General features: G+C 58.4%; 1 protein-coding gene across 2 annotated transcripts in view; it reads left to right on the forward strand.

Annotated features, from left to right (window-relative positions):
• The window catches only part of GRIK5 (glutamate ionotropic receptor kainate type subunit 5), a gene marked incomplete at both ends in the record, with an annotated part of 46,926 nt that extends 41,369 nt beyond the window's left edge, over positions 1–5,557 (forward strand). For both annotated transcript variants that reach the window (XM_082862204.1, XM_082862205.1), the window contains 3 exons: positions 1,022–1,150; positions 1,245–1,366; positions 5,129–5,557. In XM_082862204.1, coding sequence (XP_082718330.1) covers positions 1,022–1,150; positions 1,245–1,366; positions 5,129–5,557 — 680 coding nt within the window. The remainder of the gene's footprint in view (positions 1–1,021; positions 1,151–1,244; positions 1,367–5,128) is intronic.
• Positions 5,558–13,210: the final 7,653 nt, after the last annotated feature.

Consider the following 13,210-nt stretch of genomic DNA (forward strand, 5'->3'; position numbering starts at 1 on the left):
AGGGTGGTAACACGTGCCTCACAGGATTATTGTGAGACTTAAATACGCTTCTGTGAACCAAGGGTCTGGCACATAGTAGGTGCCTGATAAATACCAATCACCCCACTTGTCTGCATCCCTAGTTCCTGGCACCTGGTAGATGCTCAAGAATTATAGTAGTAAATGAAGAAATGAGTAGAGGGTAGGATATGGGTGGGGTGTGTGGGGCCCAAGGATGGTTTAAGGGGAGGATCTGAGGGTAGAGAGGAGAGAGGTGGTCCAGGGTTGGGGCCACGCAGAGGATTCGTTCACTTGGCAGATCTGATGTCCTACTGTGTGCCAGGACTGCTCTGGGTGCTGGGATGCCACAGCGGGGAGCTAGCTGCTCAGCCCTCACCTCCAGCCGTCTACTAGGGGTGCAGACAGACAGTAAACACATAGCTTTATAATGTGATGTCAAGCAGTGTCAACTGCTCTGAAGTAAATAAGGGGAAGAGATGGACAGGGAGTGGGGTGCTTGCTGTCATTTTAAATAGAGTTAGAGAAGAGCCCCTGAGGCACCCTGTGAGCAGAGTCCTGAGGAAGTGAGGGAAGGAATATTCCAGGCAGAGGCAAAGGTCCTAAGGGAGCCCCAGGTGGTGGGACCTGTGAATGCAGAATGTTGTTGAACATTTGAAGATTTTTTTTTCTAGCTGCAGACAGAGCTGTTGGAGAGTTTTAAGCACCAGAGAGGCGTGATCTCTGGCTGTGTTTCTGAAACTGTCCCTCTGGCTGCTGTGTTGAGAAGAGCCTGGCGGGGAGAGAGTGGGGGGGGCACAGGGAGAGGGGACCGGTGACAAATGTGACAAGTGGGGGCTTGGCCCAGGGGTGGTTGCAGGGCAGGTGGCGAGCAGCAGTCAGATTTGAAGGTGGACAGGGAAGATGCTGGGGATGCTGCAGAGGTGGGAGGAGAGCAGCTGCAGAGGGGAGGGAACATCTGGGGCTTGGGCCGGCAGGGCTCCAGGGTCCCGATGACCGTCCACCCACCGTGTGCCCGGTCCAGGCTCCCCGTTCCGGGATGAGATCACACTGGCCATTCTGCAGCTTCAGGAGAACAACCGGCTGGAGATCCTGAAGCGCAAGTGGTGGGAGGGGAGCCGGTGCCCCAAGGAAGAGGACCATCGAGCTAAAGGTCAGCCACCCCTGCACGCTGTGCCCTTCCCAAAGGCCCCTTGCCACCCCTGGCCCACGCAGCCCGACCCCTGGCTCTCCCCCTCCACCCCCAGGCTTGGGCATGGAGAACATCGGCGGCATTTTTGTCGTGCTCATCTGTGGCCTCATCATTGCTGTCTTCGTGGCAGTCGTGGAATTCATATGGTCCACGCGGAGGTCGGCAGAGTCAGAAGAGGTGAGGGGGCTGGCGAAGGGTGTGTGGGAAGAAGTGGGACCCCAGGGGCAGGGGGTGTGAACACTATGGCATTGGGAGCCGTTACTGGAAGAATGCGAGGGTTGGGGGGCTGGGAGCTGGGGACGTGAGAGGATCGGAGCAACTCCAGGGGTCCAGGAGGTCCATGAAGAGGTGAGAGCAGGGAACTCCCTGACGGTCCAGCGGTTAGGACTCTGTGCTGTCACTGCAGAGGGCCCAGGTTCGATCGCTGATGGGGGAAAAAACTAAGATCCCACAAGCCGCGGTGCGGCCAGAAAAAAAAAAAAAAGAGGTGAGAGCAGACGGAAGGCGGTAGAGAGGGTCCACGGACATGAGGAAGGACAGAGGGGGAAGAGGGCGCAGGCAGAGATGAGGATGCAGGGGAAGGAGTGTGGAGGGGCAGAGAGAGAAGGATATGGGGAAAGAATGAGGTGGTAAAGCAAGAAGAAATAGGAGGAGGGACAGGGGCAAGGAGAATGCAGCTGAATGCGACAGCAGGAAGACAGACTTGCTGGCCGGTCTCAGCCCACACGCGGGCATGGTGGTCCCCAGCCATACTCCAGTGCTAACCCCGCGGGCCCCCGTGCTCCTCCGCGATTCCAACCTTTCCCTCTCTCTGCCAGCCTCCAGCCAACCCCCTCTCCTCCTTGCTTTGAGCCCATGACCTTGCTTCTCCTGGCCTGAGAAAAGCAGAGGAGTCGGAAAGCGTGCCAAGCCCCACCTCTACATCCACCTACCCTCATGCTTTCTCCACTCGCCCCGTTAGTGACTCTAGATGAACATACACGCTCCTCGCTAAGGCTTCTCCGCATGCGCCCTGTCTCCTCCTCTCTCGCCTTCCCAAGGACATTCCTCAGCTGTTCTCTCCTTCCCTCCGGCATCATCAGCTTTTCTCCCTCTACTGGATCAAGCCCAGCAGCATACAGATGTGCTGTCATTTCTCCCATCATCAAGGAACCCTCTCTGGACCCCGTTTCCCCTCCTAGTCACCACCCCATTTCTCCCCTTCTGTTGTAGCCTTGACAGGGTGTGTCCCTCTGCTGTTTCCAGTTTCTGTCCTCCCATTCCTTCTTGGACACACTCCCATCCAGCTCCTGTCCCCACCTCTCTTCCGAAGCCAATCTTGCCACCAGCGACCTCCGCATCTGAAATCCAGCGCCTGAGTCTCTGGCCTCATCATCGTGAGGCAGCCATGGGCTTCAGCACAGCCGATCACTGTCTCCTCACAAAGCTCTCTTCCCTGCTCCTGCCTCATTTTCCTCCTACCTCTCGGGCACTGTTCTGTTGGGGCACCCTAGGGCTCGATCCTTGGACTTCTCCTCTTCTCTTTCTCCCTTCTCTTGGTGATCCCATCCAGCCAAATGGTTTGTAAGACCATCTGTATGCTGATGACTCCTGTATTATTTATCTTTTGCCATGTAGCAAATTATCCCCCAATTTAGCAACTTAAAACAGCAAACTTCTATCAGTTCACAGTGTCCATAGGTCAGGAATCTGGGAGCAGCTTAGCTGGGTGGTTCTGGCTGCCCAGTGTCTCTGGTAAGGTCATGGTCATGATGTTGGCTGGGGCTGCTGTTGTCTGGAGGCTCGACTGGGGCTGGAGGATCCACTTCCAGGATGGCTCACTGTCTCAAAATGTACCTGTGGGGTTTTAATTTATGGAAGTGACTGAGCAGAAGAGGCCAATGCCAGTGAAAGAAGAATTTATTACTTACATTGCCTGACAGGAGGGGGCCTACCACACCACATAGGGCCACAAGGAAAGCACCAGATTTGGTCAGGAGGCAGAAGAAGGGAGAGAGAAACCTAGGGCAGAGCCTTTATTGGGGTTTCCATGAGAAGGGCAAGGCAGCTAAGGAAACGGCTTAGGACTGGGCAGTGTGCGTACTGTCAGCAGGCTCTGGACTAGAGGGGTGGTCTCTAATTGTCTGGTACCCGGCCCTGGGTTGATTTAGGGCAGGGGAAATATTGGCTTGATGTGTGAGAGTCAGATAAGGGGGTGTATAGACTCAGGATTGGTTGGTTTTCATGTGAAAGGCAGGTTCCCAGCCCTTTGCTATCCCTAACAATTGGCTAGCTCTGGGAGGGCAGTCTCTCCCTGGCTAGCAAGATGTTTCAGATGTCAAAACATCCTATGATAGAGAGAATAAAAATACACTCATTCACATAGCAGTTGGCAGGAGGCCTCGGTTCCTCACACAGGGACTTCTCCATAGGGCCGCTTGAGTGTCCTCACGCCGTGGCAGCTGAGTTTCCCCAGAGGGAGTGATGCAAGAGAGAGTCAGGAAGAAGCCAAAATGTCAGCTGACCTAGCCTTATTCTGTTGGTCACAGAGTGAACCTCATACAAAGGCAAAGGGGACTACACAAGGGTGTGAACACCCCAGGGGCAGGATCTTGGAGGCTGCCTACCATAACCCTCAAATGTGTATCCCTTACAGGGACCTCTCCCTGAACCCACGGTTTGTAAATTCAGCTCCACACTTGACATCTCCCCGTGGATGTCCACCAGGTAGTGCGTGACGTCATGTGGCCAACACAGAGCTCCTGCCCACCCGTCAGGCAATGCCATCATTCCAGTTGCTCAGGCCAAAATATGTTGAGTCACCCTTCACTCCTCCCTCTTTCTCACGCCCTCTATCTGATCTCTGGTGACCGTAGCAGCTTCCTAGTGGGCCCCCTGCTCTTGCCCTTGGCCTCCCTGCAGTCTGTTCTCTGCACAGCTCCAGAGTGATCCTGTGAAAGCACAGCAGTCCTATGCTTAAAACTCTCCAGTGGCTCCCGTCTGGCTCAGAGTAAAAGCCAAACCCTTACCGTGGCCTCTGGGCCTTACACAAGCTGGCCCCCGTTGCTCCCCTGACCTCACCTCCTCCCTCTCCCCTTTGCCCACCGCACCTTGGCCACCCTGACCTGCTCCACATTCCTCCAGCACCTCACACCTGTAACCAGCTGAACGGTCTGCCTTCCCTCCTGCCAGGCCCCACGCAGCTCATCCTGCACTGCGTTTGTCTACTTGCAGTTCCTCTTCTCAATGAGTCTCCCCTAAGGACCCATCTCAAAATTCAGCATCACTCCCCACCCCACCTATTTTCCCAATTTAATTTTTCTCCAAAGCACTCATCACCATCTAACATACAATTTATATTTACATATTTATGTTTTGTCTCTGCACACTGGAATATAACCTCCATGAGGGCAGGGACTTCTGTCTGTTTTGTTCTCTGCTGTATCTCCAGTGCCTGAAACAGTGCCTGGAACACAGTAGGCGGTCAGCAAATACGTCCGGCAATAGTGCGTGCATGAATCAGTGGCCAAGGATGGAGAACGAGTACGAGGGAAGGACTAGAAGCAGTTATAAACTTTCGAGTGAAAAAGCAAGAGGAAGGAGTAGGAAGAGAGGAGCGTGGACTGGAGGTGAAGGGCAGATTTAAGAACAAATCCAAAGAAGAATGGAGACGGGAGCGAGAAGTGGAGGAGAGACAGGAGTTGAGAGGTGGAGAGATGAGACAGGAAGAGCACGGGGAAATAAGGGAACTATGAGGGAAGAGAATGGGAAATGAGGAAAGGGTGGAAGAGAGGAGGTGAAAGGGCTTGCAGGAAAGAGAAAGAGAGGTGAACACAGAGGTGGGGCGGGGAGAGCAGGAGGGTGTGGAGGTTTCCGAGAGGACCAGAGGGGAAAGGAGCGGCGAGGGGCGGCGGCAAGGAGGTCGCAGGCAGTGACCACCGCGCCCCGCGCCGCCCCCAGGTGTCGGTGTGCCAGGAGATGCTGCAGGAGCTGCGGCACGCGGTGTCCTGCCGCAAGACGTCGCGTTCTCGCCGGCGCCGGCGCCCGGGAGGCCCAAGCCGGGCCCTGCTGTCGCTACGCGCCGTCCGCGAGATGCGCCTCAGCAACGGCAAGCTCTACTCCGCCGGCGCGGGCGGGGATGCTGGCAGCGCGCACGGGGGCCCCCAGCGCCTCCTGGACGATCCGGGACCGCCCGGCGGGGCCCGGCCCCCCGCCCCCACCCCTTGCACCCACGTGCGTGTGTGTCAGGAGTGCCGGCGCATCCAGGCGCTGCGGGCCTCCGGAGCCGGCGCGCCCTCGCGTGGCCTGGGCGCCCCCGCTGAAGCCACCAGCCCGCCCCGGTCCCGGCCCGGCCCCGCCGGCCCCCGCGAGCTGGCCGAGCACGAGTGATCATGGGCGGGGCCGGGCGGGCGCCCGGACTGACCGCAGGGACTGGGCTCGCCCCAGGCCCCGGCCGCCCTCGCTTCCCTGGTGGGCGAGGGACGGGACTTGTGCCCCCGCGCGCCGGACGCCGCGATTTTGCCTTTGGTTCCCGGTGAAGTCTGAGGCTCGGCTCCGGAACCTGCCTGCGCCCCCTAGTGGACTCGCCAGAGGGTGCCGCGGACGCCCGCACTCCGTCCCCCACTGCGAACAAGAGGAGCGCAGGAACCGAGGACTCCAGGGGCCGAGGACTGCAGGGGCTGTTCCCGGAAGCGGAAAGCAGTTCGTGGGGAGAACCCCATCCTGGGACTGCTCGGGCTCCCCAAGACTTAACGCAGCCCTCCCCACTTCTGGAGAAGTGGGAGGCCTCTGGGCAGATGGGTGTCCCCTGGTGCCCCTCGACTCTTCTCTTTCTCTCTTTTTTTTGGGGAGAAACCTCGGAATTTCTATGAGACCCCCACAGGGAGGGGGTCAGTTGGGCCCCCATCCCTCCCCCTGCCACACCCCAGTCCCCGTTGGAATAAAAAAAGAACAAAACCCCAAAACTGGGGATACCCGGGTCTCATTTCCTAGGGGTGCGAGGGCACTGAAGGCTTGGGCTCCCCCCTCCAGGGAGTCTGCTGAGACCCACAGACTGGATAGTCACTCCTGCACTCTCTCGATTCTCCGCCCTGCCCACAGACAGCAGGTCAGCCCAGGTCCGGGCAGCTGGCCCTTCTCCACTGACCTTCTCTCAGGACAGAAGGAGGCTGCGACAGAGACCCTGAGACAGATGGAGAGAGATACAGGGATCTGGAGAGGCGGAGACACCAGGAAAAGGAGACATAGACAGAAACCAGATGGGGCTGGGGGAGGGGAGGGTGAGTGAACAGTTCAGTGTGGTGGTGCCTGGGTGGCCCGTATGGTGGCAAGTGTGTGCCTGGGCCAGGGTAATTTGTCATGACTTTGTAGTCATGTGCATGTGTGTATGTGTGTACATCCGTGAACCCACCTTCAGCTGTGTGACTGTGACCCTGTGTTTCTGCTGAGAACGTACCTCCCCAGCCCCCAAGAGAGGAAGTGAGAAATCCCAGTCGGGGGGAGGGAGGAGGTGGGGCGGGGTAGGCTGACGGCTGGTTGAGCGGGGAGAAGGGTGGGTCTGCTTTCTGTCCACGCCCTCCCCCGCCCCACTGGAGGTTTCTGTGGAAACTGCAGCTGAAAAAGGACAAGTGAAGGTCACACAGCCAGAACCAAAACGAGGCCAAGTGGAAGGGGGAGAGATGGAGAGGTGGAGAGAAAGAAAGAGATGGGGAGAGGATGGCGGAGAGACAGAGATGGGGTAGAGATGGGGAGAGACTATGGGGGGGCTCAGAGAGAGATGGAGAAATAGGCAAAGGGGGAGACACAGGGAGACATACCATGATGAGGTGGGAGAAGGGTGAGACAGAATGGAGAAGGGGACGAGGTGGAGACAGAGGAAACAGGGATATTAATAAGAGACCCGGGGAGTTGGGGCTGAGAGAAGCAGAGACTGAGGTGGAACAGAGACAGGTGAGACAAGAAGCTGTAGAAAACTAGATGAGGACAGTAGGGGGCCCGAGCAGTGAGGAACACTAGACCGAGAGAGGAGCGAGGGAAAGGAGCGAGGCTGGGCCCCGCCCCTCGGGCAGGGGGCCCAGAGCTCGGGAGCTGTCCGTTCAGCACCGGCCTGCTGGGCTTGGCGGTCCTGGAGCGCAGCATTGCCCTGTCTCCCTTGCAGGACCTGCCTGCCTTCTCAGTGTTTGGGCAGGCCACACTTCGGGGGACCCCGCCTGGCACACAGCGCCCCCAGTCTCCATCTGGCCTCTTCTGTGTCTCAGACCCTTGCCGTGTGTGTGCCCAGACAGGTGTGGGGATGAGCTTGTGTCTCAAGGTCTCTCGTTTCCACATCTCTCACAGACTAATCAATGTCTCTGCCCTTGGGCGGGACTGTCAGTCTGTCAAGGTGACTAGACTATGATTGCAGACATTTCTGGTCTGTCTCCCTCTCTGTTCCAGTACCAAGCAGATCTCCTCTGGGGTCTTTCCCCATTTCTGAGTCTCCCCCACCCCCATTTCTGCTCTGTCTCCCCAGTCTTTATCTCTAAGTCTCCCCAGTGTGCCAAACGTGTCTGCCTGGCTTTCTATGTCCCTGCGTGTCTCTGTCATCTTCACTAAGTAATTCTGTTTATCTGCCTCTTATGCCTGTTTTCTCATTTCTGTCTTTGCCCATCTCTCTGTCTTCGTTGGTGTTTCTGTTTTATTGTTCCTATTTGCCTCTCTCTGGTTCTGAACTCTGTGCGTCCATTTCTTCTCTTAGTCTCTCCCTCCATCTCTCTTGCCGAGTTCTCTTGTCCCCATCCATCCCTGTGACCTTCGTAAATCTTCCCTCCCCCCCTCACCCAACTTCCGCAAAGCCTCGCGCTGGGAACACGGTGCACAGTCATCAGTCTCACCAGGCTGAGGAGTGCATGAGGGCGGGACATGAGCCTGTGTCTGGGATGTGGTGTGGGGGACCGGGGTCTCCCCCAGTCCACCTGGAAAGCAGGAGGAGAGAAAGCCGAGAATCTCCTGGGATCCTGACATCCCCAGGCTTCTCTGTCACCCCAATCTCCCTCCCATGGTCCAAGCCCATCCCTGTAGGACTAGGTGGAGGGGGAAAAGATAATATGTTGACAGGTTCTCCCTCCTTCCCTCCCTCCCTCTGGAAGGGGGCAGAGTTGTAGGGGGGCAACTACCAGGGCTAGAAGATGTGGCTTCCCCCCTTCCCCAGTCTCCATGGAGACAAGCCAGGTCTGCAAGCCCAGCCTCCTTTGCTGCAAATGCGGCCTCCCTATTACCATGGCAACAAGGGACAGCGGGGAGGGATGGGGATGGGTCAGAGTACAGGATTGGGCTGAGGCTCTGGGTGCTGGGGGAAGCCAAGGAACCCACCTCCCTGCCCCCTTTTACTCTCTGGCCCAGTTTCCCTGTCCATGCCCATCTTTCTGTGGCTTCGAATCTCTGACTCTTGTCTTTCTCAGTTTGTGTGTCTCCCTCTGGCCTTCACCCTTTCACACATTTCGGTGACCAGGTCCTTAACCTTCCCCTCTCACCTGCTATACACCAGGCTTACTCTGTGCCCCTTGCCTGTCCCCCACATCCCCACTCCCATAGGTGGGGAGGATACCCACATTCTGAGAAAGCTACAGAGACAGGCTCTTGCCTGCTCTCTGCCCCTTCTGCCCTTCTCAGGGAGAGTCTGGGAGTGTTCCTCGTAGAGCAGAGAGGTGGGGGTAGGAGGCTGTAACTCCTCAGGCTCCAGTGGGTGGCTGACGGGGTGTTGTGTGTATGTGACAGGCCTGGGGTGTGGGTGCTGGCTGTGCATCTGTGTGTGTATATACATACCAAGATGAGATGTGCATGGTGTGTGGGTGTGGGCATGGGGGGTGTGTTTGGAGCTACAACAGAGGTGTATGAGATAGCACTGCGATACATGATGTGTGTAGTGTGTGAGGTGTGTGGGATGGTGTTGTGTGATCTGTGTCGGTGAATTATTGTGCTGTGTGTGAGTCTGTGTGCACCTTTTGTCTGTCATTCACAATTAGCAACACTTTGGCAATTTTGCACTGTGGGCCTTTGCTTATGCCCGGATATATTGGGGAGGGGTGTGTGTGATGTTGCGTGATGTTGCGTGAAACAGTGTTCACAAAGCCTCAAGTGGTGTCTGGGGCAGTGTGAGGCCTGTGCTATGGTGCTGAGTGTAGATGTGTACTGGTTTGTGGGTCCGTGGGTTTTGTGGTTATGGCTCCCTATGTGAGGTGGCTTAAGGCCAGCTCTGATGGAGTGCGTGATGTGCATATCTGTGAGGTTGTGTTTTGAGGGTGTGTGTTAATCTACATGGCATTTTATGACTCTGATTCTATGGTGTGATGGGGTGCGCAAGGTGTGTGTGCTATGTGTGTTTCATTTCTACATGTTTGTGAGTCCCTGGGGTTGTTTGATGGGGGTAGTGTAGGGTGTGTGGGAGGGTATTAGCTGGTGTGTGATGGAATGTGATTGTGAAACTGGTGGTGAGTGGTGGGGTGGTGTCCGTGTGTGTCCACAGCATCTGTGCTGTCTGGGTGATGGTCCTGTGTGAGTATGATGCTTGGTGGAATCCTCTGGCTGTGATGTGTCTCTTGTGTACCTGTGCAGCTGTGTCTCGTTGGATAACTGCCATACCATAGTGTGTGTGTTGGGGGGAGGTCACACAGTGATGGGAGCCTCAGGGCTCCTACCCCTCTGCAGCTTCCCCGCTCACTGTGGGGTCTTCCTTGCCCCTTGTGCCCCCTCCATCTCCCCCTCCTGAACAGCACCCCACAGTCCCCAGGGTTCCCCCCTGCCTCACTGCAGAATAAGGTGCTCTGGCCCTCCTGCCTTATTGCGGTGATTTACGGGGCTTTCCCCCCACCCCGTGGTGGGTGTCCACCTTCCACAGCGCACTCCTCCCTCTGGTGGCACACAATGAGGGGGATTCTGGGGCTCTCCCACCCTCGGCGCCCCTTCCTCGGAGCCGACACCCCACACTGCGGGGGTTTCCAGGTCCCTCATTTCGGGGGTCTCCGCCTCCCGCAGCGCTCCCCCTTGGCCGCCTCGCCGCCGCTTTGCAGTGGGTGGGGGGCGGGGAGGACAGCTGCAGTACCGGGGGCGGGGCCGCGGGCCGTCCATCAGAACGGCGGCGCCTCTGATTGGCCAGCGCCGGCCCCCCGGCGGGCGCGGGCATATGAGGAGGCGGAGGCGGCGGTCGCCGCAGACTGTGTGCAGTGGGGCTGACCGCCGGACGGACGCGCGGACCGAGGAGCGGGCGCTGCAGAGGCCCCCAGCGCGAGCCCGCGCCTGAGCCCACACGGAGGCTGCTGCCCCGGCCTCTGCCCCGCTCGCCTGCCCCTGTCCCCCGGAGCCGCCAAGATGGGGGTAGGTGCTCGGGCCGGCCGGGCGATGCGTGTGTGTGTGTGTGTGTGTGACATTGTGGGTCCTGTGAGATTGGGTGTCTGCGGGGGCCGGGGACTCTGGGACCCCTGCTCTCCGGGACCCGGGTTCAGGAACCTGTGAGCCGGCTGACTCAGCCCGTCCGTGTGGTTGTGTCTGTGGTTGAGTGTGTGCGCGGGGCCGCCTGGCTTGGCTGGGGTCTGTGGCGCATGTTGGTGTGTCCTTTGTGTGCGGGGCCCGCGGGGCACGGACCCGCCCTCAGCACCTCTGCCTGACCTGGTGCGGTTGCCTGCTCAACCGTATGTGTGCGTGTGCATGTGTGCGTGTGTGTGCTCCTGGCTCTGTCAGGCCCTGCAGCACCGTCTGCCTGCGATTGTGTGGCCCGGGTTTGTGTCTGAATGTCTGTAACCGTGTCTGGGTGTGTCTGAAAGCTGGTGTTTGTGTCTGGGGGCGTTGAAGCCCGTCTGCTTCCTTGGCCAGGCGGGGACAGGTCCAGACTATGGGATGAACACCAGATGACCTCTCTTTCTCCTTCCAGGCCTGGATGGGGGTGCTCCGCAATGCGGAGTGGCCTGGGGCTGCAGTGTGTGTCTAGCTCCTAATCTGGGGGAGCAGACACAGGGGCTGGGGGGAGCAGGAGAGTCATGGCGGGGAGACTGAGAGCCTGGCTGAGGGTGTATGTATGCAAATGCGTACGTGTGTGTATGGGGGGAGGGGTTGTGCATGCCTGGCTATGCCCTTTCCTCCGTGTCCGTGTGTCCTTGTCTGTGAGTCTCTCCAGCAGATGCTGCCTCCTCCCCTGGCTGACCACCTGACCCCCGCTGCAGCCCTGGATTTCTCCCTGCGTGTCGGGCGGGGCCATGGGGGGCTAGGAGGCGGGTGGGCTGGGATGGATGGGATGGAGAGAGAGAGAGGGTCGGGATGGGAGAGGCTAATGGAGAGGGAGTATGAAGGATGAAGAGAAAGATGGCGGATGAAAGCTGATGGGCCCAGGGATGGAGCTGGGGAATGGGGCTGCAGATCTGTGGCTTGGGGTGGGCGAGGGGAGAAGGAGGGAAGAACTGGGTGGGGAGGAGACTGGGAGAGAGAAGGGGGAGGTGGGAGTCAGTGATGGCTTCCAGGTAAGTGGAAATGGAGGGGAAGCCGAGGGCAGATTGGAGGAGAGGACTGGGGCTAAGTGCCTTAGAGAAAAAAGGAGCGGGAGGGTCTTAGGAAAAGACGTGAGAACAGGAGGAGAAGTGAGGCTCTTTAGACATGGGGGCAGAGACATGGAAAGCAGAGAGAAATGGGCAGAGACTGAGAGAGGTGCTCTGAAAGAGACAGAGAAAAAGCGACATAGAGACAAAGAGACGGACACAGGCAGAGAGACATGGAAAGATGAAGAGAGACGTGAGTGGGACATAGACAAGGAGAGACAAAGAGAGAAACTGAGGCTGAGATGAGGAGACCCAAGGACAGACATTTCCTATCCAGAGACAACCAGAGGCAGCCTGAATGATAGGAAGAGGGGACAGAGGGCAAAAGGGGAGGTAGAGGAAGAGATGCTGAGATGAGGCCTCAGACACCTTGAAAGGGGGAGGGAGAGGCAGGCTGAGGGGCAGAGGCTGCGTGAGCTGGGCAGGTGTCAGGGGAGGCGGACAGCATGGAAAATGGCGAGGAGCCGCAGAGGCGGGCTGCAGCGAGGCAGGCGTGTCCCCCACCCTCAGAGGTGCTCCCGCCCTGCAGTGCGCCCATCTGGGCCTCCTGCCTTGACTGGGAAAGCCTCGGCTCCCCCTCTAACAGATGGAAGCCCGCCCCCAAGGGAGTCTGGTCATGGCAAGGGCAAGGAGGAGCCAAGGCTTGTCTGCCAGGGACTGGGGTATCCCAGTCCCTCCCCCCTCAGCCCCAGGATCCAGGCCCCCGGCCCCTCCTCCCTCAGACCTAGGATCCAGGCCCCCGGCCCCTCCTCCCTCAGACCCAGGAGTCCAGGAAGCCACCCCTAGGCCTCGTAGGGGCCAAGCATCAGCTCCCCAGCCTTCCCTGAGGTTTCAGGGGTGGGCAGCTGGTTTTCTTCCCAACTTCTCCTCTCCTGCCTTCCAGGCCTCCATCTCTTTCCTCTCCTGCCTTCCTCTTATTTCTCTAACTTGTGCCCATGACCTCATATCTCCACTCTCTCCATCCTTGGGTCTACCCCTCTGTGGAGTCTGAGACCCCTCCTGAAGCTGGGGGTGGAGGAGTGTCCTCCCTGTCCCCCAAGCCTCCATGTTCCATGTCAGACGCAGTGCTGCTGCAGGGCTGGCCCAGGGCCAAGCCTCTTTCCCACCCCTGAAACCCAGGCTCCCAGGCCTCCAGGCTGCAGTAGCCTCCCAGGCTCAGCCTCCCAGTCTGGGGGCAGACAGCAGGCAGCTCAACTCTCTACAAGGTCACGAGGGGATTAGCGCTGAGCTGCACTGAGCCTGGGATCCCAGCTTGGCCCTGGACCCTTAGGATCTGTCAGCGCTCCTCTACCAGCACCTGGCCTCACCCCACCCCTCCTGCCAGCTCCAAGGACACTTCCTTCCCCATCAGCCCAGGTCCCCACACTGGAACTTCAGTCACTCCCCCTCACGCTACATCCAGTTCAAGTCAAGCCCGGGGGCTTTTGCCTCTTGCTCTTCTGCACCCCAAATCCCAGCCAGCTCCTAGTCTGTCCTCCAT

Source organism: Leucopleurus acutus, assembly GCF_964270905.1.
Source record: "Leucopleurus acutus genome assembly, chromosome: 20".
NCBI classification, from domain to species: Eukaryota; Metazoa; Chordata; class Mammalia; order Artiodactyla; family Delphinidae; genus Leucopleurus; species Leucopleurus acutus.